The 9253-nt window shown below is 35.1% G+C and overlaps 1 protein-coding gene across 2 annotated transcripts in view; it reads right to left on the bottom strand.

Moving 5' to 3' along the window:
• Positions 1 to 1162: 1162 nt before the first annotated feature.
• Positions 1163 to 9253, bottom strand: part of PCDH7 (protocadherin 7) — a 410428-nt gene continuing 402337 nt past the window's right edge. For both annotated transcript variants that reach the window (XM_007463737.1, XM_007463738.1), the window contains exon 3: positions 1163 to 1539. In XM_007463737.1, the coding sequence (XP_007463799.1) occupies positions 1163 to 1539 (377 nt within the window). The remainder of the gene's footprint in view (positions 1540 to 9253) is intronic.

The following is a 9253-nucleotide window of genomic DNA, read 5'->3' as shown; positions in this document are numbered from 1 at the left end:
GCTGATGTATCTTTCTTTCCCTACCTACCCACAAATATGATTTTAAAAAGTAAAATCTTCCCTGATAATATTTTTGAAACTAAACTTTAACCTCAACTAATTGTCTGTTTTAATACCAAAAATATGTCTCATTGACTTTTCATTTTCTGAGCTTTCAAAGAAAATCCATTTTAAAAGAAAATGCACACTTTCTGGGTATAGAGAAAATGTAAAATAAACTGGTGTTTGAGGGCTTCTGTGCGTGCCTGGGTTCAGTGACTTTTGTTACTTAATGGATTTCCACATCAAGACCAAATCTACTTCATGATTTCCCTGATCTGCCGTATGATCTTTGGCCTGTTAATGACACAATTGTTCCAGTTAGTTTATAATAGTGGTGCTGTTCTGAAAAATATGTATATAATTTTTTATAATTTAGTGTAATTGATACATGTGGTCAAGATTATGTATATACTAAGAATATTCAATACAAGTATGGGATTGAAATTGATGCTCCTGACTTGAGAAAAACAACATATGCCAATTTGGGACTGCAATCTCCAACCAGGTATTGTTTAGTTTTCAGGCTTTGTTAGAATATTAAAGCTGTGATCCTCCCCCAAATGCTGCTTCTAGAGCTCCCCTCTATAAGGACTGTACCTTTAGAAGGACTCTTATCATTTTTAAGGGATTGCCTTCCATGGTGATTAATTATTTCTGATCACACGTCTGAAATATATTTCACCTGATCTGCTTTCTTTTGACCAACCGGATGACATTCAAACTAAATGAAAGTGACTAAAATCATACTTCAGCTTAGGGATAATGAGAGTGTGCTGTGTTCTGCTAATCAGGCATGTTACCATGAAGGAAACTTGCAACCATCTTTTTTGTTTGTTTGTTTGTTTTCTGGAGGGGGCTGGGGAAGAGAGAGAGCGAGTGTTGGGAATCAGTGAGGGGGTTAGACATGCAAGTAACAAGGATGGTTTCTACATTGTATATTACAATCAGGCTAAACAGTATCATTCACTAAAGGCCCGATCTGGAGGCAGAAGTGGCAGGCAAAGCTTTGTCTCTTTGGTAGCCCCCTCTTTTTGATTACAAGGTTTTGTTTTGTAAGGTTTTTCACCCCTTATCCTCCTTCTCATACATGAAAAGAACTTTGCTGTTGCTTCTTTATAGCCTACAGGTAAACTTCTCTTCTAGTGAGAGTATTGACAGGAGATGGCTTGTATTCCCCCGTTTTTGTAAGGGGAATATCCTCAGTGTTGGCTTCCTCATTTTTGCTGAAACTAGCTGCACTGAAGGTCTCATAGGATGAGGTCAACTTTTTGTTCAGAAGGTTTCTGTTGCGGTCGCCCATGATGGCGGCTTCGCCATTGGCCAGCTTTTCCTGGCTTCCTCGTTCATCAACAGGCATGAAAGTGGATAGTTTGGGCTGGCTCTTCTTCCTCTCCGGAGAAGTGCGGACGGGCATCCAGCAGGAGTCTGAGTGGCCATACTCATCACACTCACGAGTACACTTCCCAGTTAGGGCTACATCTGGAAGAGGTCTTGAATCTGAAATTCAAGGAGAAGGAGCCATTAAAGTTGGCCATTTCTCAATAGGCTTAGCACAGGGAATTGTACTCAGTATTTTGTAATAGCCATTAAGGGAAAAGAATCTGAAAAAGAATATATATATATATATATATATATATATTACATATATATATTTCCTTTACCATATTTCCCTTTTTTCAACACCCTGCTGTTCATCATCTCATAGAACAGTTTTTATTTCATATCCAATAAAGATAAGGTTTTGCAAAAACATAAAATATTATAGAAAGAGAGGAATGGACAAACTGATAAATTTAAGTGGGTAGAACAGACAGGTATATATGCATGTGTTACAGGACAGGTACATGTGCATATTCTTAAGTAGAAATAAAGTACACATGTATATTTGTATGGGTACAAATTTTTCCACATGCATAAGGAAAGTTATTGAATCCAAAAAGATAATTTTCTGTATTTATAAATTATCCCAGAAATCGTGTACCTTTGCCAATTGGATTCCTTCCTGCTTCTACATTATTCATAGAATGCAAATATGCAAAACCTTATAGTAAAAATACATTATAAAACACCAGGGTGACTCAGAAGTAGAACCTAAATCGACAGCACATTATGTGGTTAAAAAGTAAAAAAGCAAAGTACTAGTGGGTTCCAAGTGTGAGCACACTAGCAGTATCACCACCTACCCCACTCTAGCCCACACGCTCCTGCCTCCCACCTTGTTAATGACCTAATGTGTGCTGTAGGATAGTCCGTTGAGTGTTCACATAGAAATACATCTGCCAGTGTGTTTGCTGAATGGAAATATATGAAATGCAATGTATTGGGTAAATAGAGTCAAAACTTCTACAATTTTGATGAAATGGCATGTATTCTTAATTAATGGTGTTGCCTAATGGAGTGGGAAATGTCTGTCTTCTATTTCTGTAAAGCTAAGTTATATCATTATATGTGTCTGTTTTTGGAGAACAGTTATATATTTTCTTTATTAAAAATATTTTTTTAACAAATTTTGTTTTGGTTTGGAAAAGAGAGTGAGAGAGAGAAAACCCTGCTTCACCTCAACAGATTCTAAGAAAACTACCTCTAGGGTTTTATTTAATATATTTTACAGTTTATTTTATTGCCAAAAAAAAGAACATAATATGACTATGCTCCAATTTATATCATTCAAGTACCATTTTATTACAAGGCTTGGGACTTAAAAGACTAACAAATTTAACCTCTGCAAATATATTCACAACAAATGAAATCAGTGAGATTTGCATATGCATCCTGGGTAGACTTGGTTTAAAATACAATAGGGGGTTATTTAAATTATATCCAATATATTTAAACCCTCTGCTTTGGCCTCCACGCAACATCCCCTGTAGTTTGTAATGATAGTCCTATTTGATTATCATTTGTATAAGGATATTTTTAGAATTTTTACCCTGCCAAAACTCCTAAATCAAGGCAGTCCAATACTGCATGTCATTTTTTTCCTACAGTGATGGGTGGATAACTGAAATATTGACATTTGTCAGCTCATTGATTTTTGAACCACTGTGACCTGAGATTTTTATGTTGTGTGCTCAGAGTTCAGCAAGGAAATCCCATTATTCTTCATAGGAAATCTAGAATTACTTTTCTCTTTTCCAAAGGTAAACTGCAAAGATAATTATTTATTGTAGTTGCAAATGCTGCTATTTGACTTTTAAGTGAGAAGATCCTATTAATTTTATCATCAAAAAATAAAGCACTTTTCTATTTATCTTTTTGTGCTAAATTCCCTCTGTCTCTCAAACACAAATTTTAGATGTATTTTAAAAATCAAACTATTGACAAATTTTGTGAATGGTTTTTGTAATCTGGTCAGTTTAAATGAGCAAATTGAGTTCTTTGGGAATATTTCTTGTCTTGGGATATTTTGCTTATTTGAAGCTGACCTAAATTCTTTGAACAGACCCTCCCCCCCAAAAAAAAGAAAGAAAGAAAAGAAAAGGAAGAAAAGAAGAAAGAAAACCTTATAAAAATGCAAAGTGTGAGATCATATCTACTTTTTACTCTAAACATTCCTTTTTTTGTCACTGCTTAAATAAATTCAAGCTTTTCATTTTTTCTTATGCCTACCAAGCACACAAGACAATAATCAGAAATTTAGCTACTGAAATAGGAAAAATCTCTACAAATGTGGTTGTCATTCCCTGCAGAACTGACCCAGAATAGTCTCCAATCATCTCTCTATATTTACTTAAGTCTCACGTAATGTGACAGTTTACTTACACAATGACTTACACAGGTCGCTGCTCTTTAGGGATTTATTTGTGTTTCCTGTTTGAAATTCATAGCACCTTGTTTTTTGTTTGTTTGAGATGCATTTAGGGATAGCTCATAGAGCTACCTTAATACTTTAACACCTCTTCCCACCTGTTATACTTAACTTGTGCACCTTGAACTCCCTGTAGCTCATAAAAAAATTATATTCATTTAGATTGACTCAATTTCCAGTCAACTAGGAGTGAGATACCCTTCAGTTCATTCCCTCAGCCTTTACTTCATAGTCTGGGTTATAAGCATGACTTTTAATAAGGATCTCCTGTCATTTCCAAAGTCAAAGACTTGATTGGGGACCACAGTGGAAGTTGACAAGACTAATTGGTTGAGACATGTTGCAGTGTTTATCATCAAATTTAGAAAATAATCAAGAAAGGCTATAAGAGATTCATCACAAGCAATCAAAACCTCCAATCTTGATGACTCAAATGAATCCTCAAAGAAATGCTAATGATTAACGAACACAATTTATATTATGATGCAATCTATTAAAGGAAGGCATGAGTAGAATAGTATTTTTCTGTGTTTCTGTATTTTCTTATTTTAATTATTCAAGTAGATATTATATATATATATTTTAAAAGACAAATGTTATATGGGGTCTTACAGAATTATCAAATGCACTTTTTTCTCTTTTTTATAAAAGATATACTCTTAAAATATCCCATTTGTTGTGGAATTACAGAGGCAGACCTTCCATAAATAGCAATCCTTCTTAGTCTTTCAGTCTTCCACTGAAGAAGGTGTCTTTTGATATCTAAGAACATTATTTCACGCTTTAGTTTAGTACTCTTCCCTTTCATTTTGACCTGAGTGGAAATGGAAAATAGTTAATCAGAACTCTGTTTACTTGGTATTGAGTAAATCAATTAAAAAAGTAAAATGTTCTGTATCGAAATATAATGGTATTCTTTATCAGCATTTTCCTTAACCAACTCAGTTCCTTAGAGGTTCCCCCCTACACACGCACTCAGTCATATCAAATCTTGAAAGGACTGGAAGTAGAAATCGTATTCATTAGCTCTTGTTGTTGCTTTAGCATCATTTGCAGAGTTCTCCATTTTTACCTAGTTATGCTATTTACTAGAAACATTACATAACTTTAGAAAGTTAAAGTCCTTTCTTAGACATAAAGTTAATTTCCCTCTCGAAAGTAGACAGTTTTCAGCCATCATAATATCAAACAATGTATAACACATAAAATACTTCCCCACATTTCATCTCTTTTACTTATCACCTCAACCCAACAGCAAGGAGGATGGAAATAGTGAGGGGTCCAGACTACGGAAGAGCTGAGGCCAAAGAACAAGTGTTTTGACTTTCACTTTAGTGTTTGCCATAATACCATAATGCTTCTTCTTAAAATGTAACAGCAGAGTTATTTAGAGGTCAATTACTGCTACCCACAGCCATAAGAAAAAGCTAGAGCCCCCAAAGAAAGAGAAAAAAAAAAAAAACATATCTGACGAGCACAGGAAATAGATGCCACGAAGACACAAATTTTACTACTCAATGAAAAAAATAATAATTCAACCTTTTTAAAACTATACATTTCCTAAAGTGGAGGTAATTATAACTAATTTAAGAAGTCAAGTTCTTTCTCTGAAAAGAAATGTATTTGCTCTTAAGAGGCAGGGAAATGAGTGGGTGGTGAGAAGATACTGCTGCAATGACCTCAGCAAGTAGCGACAGACAATACGTAGCATCATTAGAAATAAAAAGGAAAGCCCAGATTTACGGAGGCATTTGATGTTTCAAGAAGCTGTCCTACACAATTCAGAAGCCTTTAGAAGTATCATTATTATAGGAGAGCACTGGAATTGTTAAGACTCTTAAAGACAGCTCTGCACCAGTAAAGATTTTGATGGACTCAGTTATGCATTCTGCCAGAATCCTGGTCACCCATTCCTATTCCAGACCCTTGGCTTGGGGCTGAAGATAAAAGGATATTTACATTTCCTAAAAGAAGCATGAAAATGTTGCATTTAGTTTTTAAATATTTCCAAAGAGTTTTTCTTTGTTTTGTTTTGCTTTAACCTCAGATACTTAAAGCTATATGCATCAATTGCTTATTTGTTTAATATACAAATAATTCTCTGACCATATGAAATAAATGGATTGCTAATCAATGTGTAGACTCCGAGACAGTCACATCCTTCCTGTGCACTTAGCACATTCTTAACATGATTTGACAAAATTTTGCAAATAAAAAATTGTGCTATTCTCTTCTTTTGAGGAGAAAAAAGCACACACAGTCACCTTTTCCCTTATTCCTTTTTAAAGTACTTATTTCTCTCTTTATATGTCTTGACTTCCAGTTATCCAAAGATTTCTTTTTCTAGAGACACACCTAATTCTTGTGGAATTTGGTGGACTACAAACAACTTTTACAAAAGGATGAACAACAAAAAAAGGCAGATAAATCTGTTGATTTTCCAACAAATAATTTAACATTACCCTTATTTTCTTTAGTCCAAATGAAAATATCTTTTTTATTCTAATGATTCAATCAAGTGCTTTATTTTAAAATAGCTGTCAGAAAATGATTTACTTTTGCCTTACATAATAAATCTGAGAACAAATAATTACATAAATCTTTTACTGGAACATTATTATTATAGGCAATAAAATTTAGGTGTGAGGGGGTGAGATCCAAAAATTGAGTACTGAGTCAGACTTGTCTTTTTTATACAAATGACCTAAAGATCCCAGCCTTTGATATATTTGGGGAATTTGGGAAAGTTAAAGGTAAGCACATAACAGATCATGGAGAAGGTGGAAATCACTGACTCAGATAAGCAGTAGGTGATCCTCCAAATATCCCAACACTTTCTGGAAGAAGGGGAAATTTATAGTTTTGCAAGTAAGTGTTACCCAGTGCTACTACAAGGGGGTTAAGATTTCTACATTGTATTCTAATTTATCATGAAATCACTTGATTCAACTGAATTAGAAGAGAATAAGGATCACTTATCCAACCAACCCTTACTTCACTCTCAACTATACCTCTCCTGAGTACTTCTCTCAAGAAAGAGTGGAACTTGTGAAAAGAACAGGAGATTAGGAGTCCCAGCAGTGCTGAGTGTGATTCTGATCCCATTATGTATAAACTGTGTGACTTTGGATATAATTTCTTTGAGCCTCAAGTTCCTCATATGTGAAGTAATAATACCTACTCCCCATGTATTATGGGGATAAATGAGTTAATGTATATAAAGTTTATATCATGGTGTCTGGTGCCTTGTAGATATTAGGTAAATAGTAGGTCACAGCCCCTGGAGAGATTTAAAGAAGTATAGTTTTTTTTTTTTTTTCCTCTCTGCCGTCTTCCCTGAATGAATGGGTATTAAGGGAATAGGCTCCAGAACCAGGATCCCTGAACTCAAATCCTAACTTTGTCACTTAATAAGTATGTAACTTTAAACAAGTTACTTGATTCATTTAAATTTCCTCATCTTTATAAAGAGCATAAGAATGAATTAACTTCTTAGGATTATTGTGAAGATTTAATGTGTTAATAAAGGTAAAGTATTTGTAATAATTCTTGACACACAGTGGGCCCTCAGTAAATATTAGAAACTTCAGGTGCACAATCCCTTACCTGCAACTCAGTCCTCAAAATAGCTTTGAAAACCAAAAGCTTTTTTTTTCCATAAATGTACAACAAACCTGACTTTCAGTACAAGGTTACTTTTCATCTTTATTTATCTCACACAGTGTGAATATTTATATGTTTTCTGGGAGAAACAGTGTTTAATTAAGGACACTGTCTCAGACTCTTTGATCTTTAAAATAATATACATGCATGATATTACCTTTTCTAATACATGAAAGATTTAATTTTTAAGATTTATTTGTTTCCAAGGGTTTCAGATAACTTACTGTGGACCTAGTAACAATCATCAGTCAAAAGGGCATGTATTTGGAGTTTCTTTTCCAATAGTACTCATGGATTTATGCTGATAGAGTCTGCCACCTACTTAGGAAAATACAGGGGTCACTGGTTACTCTATATCAGATGTTCCCCTTAACACTTCTTTATTAAGACTTTGGCAGTGAAGATTTATTCAAAATGTGTCATTATAGTTGCTCAAAACTGAAGGGCAAATGCTCTATTAGTTGCAGTTATCTTTACAACCTAAATAGATCAACCTCACAATTAATCGTTTTCATTTGAAAGAGACTTGCCCCTAAGATGTTGGGTTGTTATCTTGCTTTGCCTGCATGGGCCACAACATAAAAAAAAAAAGAGCTCCATTTTAATGACATGTTAAAAATTAGCAATAAGCTAAGACTAAGAGGTTGAAAATCAAGAAAAGACAACAAAAAGCGGTTGTACATGTGGTACACCCTTCAGAGATCAAAAACAATGAGACATAAAAGCCATCTAGCATACAAACTATGCAGACTTTATGATGTATGTACGTGCTTGTTTTAAGTTGCAAAGTAAGGCCAGATGTTCCTCTCATCTTCCTATACACAGCCCTTTGGAGTGTGACATCACTGCCCCTACTGTTGAGATTCTATTTCCACAGCCCTTGAAGCTGGGCTAGCTTTGACAACTGGAGTGATACTGTGCAATTTGCAGGATCGGTCTCAAGAGTCCTAGCAGCTTCTGCTTTTGCCCTTGGAAGACTGCCATCTCCATTCTGACAGAAAGCGTGATCTAGCCTCTATGAAGATGAAACATTTTTTGAGAGACAGACTAAGTTACCTCAGTTGGCCCAGTGGAGCCTACCCCCAGCGAAGCCCCCAAGTGAATGCAGCCACATGAGTGATCCAGGCAAAACTTGCAGAAAAAGCAATAGTCAATCCACAGAAGTATAAAAGTAATCAATCTTTGTTGTTTGAAGCTCATAAGTTATGCTTGTTTGTTTGATTTTGTCTCTTTAAGGGGTGGGGAGAGTTCCTTGAGGCAGCAATAAGTCACTGAGATCATGATCATGGACATACTATAGTAAATCAAAAAACACCCTGAGATGTGGCAACAATATATTCTACTTCTTTTATGTCTTCTTATCATGGGCAACAAACTGACCAATATTATGGAAAGCATAAACATTTTCAGGGCTGTAAGCATATTTAATCAGTAGTTCAAGCAGAGGTCTCCCATAGAAAGTTCTGGAAATTTTGGTCCTGTAATTACAGGATTTCACTGCATTTTTCACCTAACAGTGCTCTAGTTCGGGCTGACATGCCAAGACAATATTAAAATGTTTAAACCGGTTTGAAAGCATCAGCAACTTTTCTCTCTACCTTAGGCTAAACTCAGTTAAACAGCAATTGAATGTATCTCAAGAAGCATTTACTGCCCTAAGGCTTAGACCACTGTCATTCTGAATGTGGTATTAGCATATACAGTGGAGACTGCAAGCCAAGTCTCAAGCAGTCCTGCTGA

The sequence above is a fragment of the Lipotes vexillifer genome, unplaced genomic scaffold (assembly GCF_000442215.2).
Source record: "Lipotes vexillifer unplaced genomic scaffold, Lipotes_vexillifer_v1.1 scaffold347, whole genome shotgun sequence".
In the NCBI taxonomy this organism is placed as follows: domain Eukaryota; kingdom Metazoa; phylum Chordata; class Mammalia; order Artiodactyla; family Lipotidae; genus Lipotes; species Lipotes vexillifer.
Note: the sequence above shows the minus strand (reverse complement) of the source record. Positions and strands in the feature narration are given on the sequence as shown.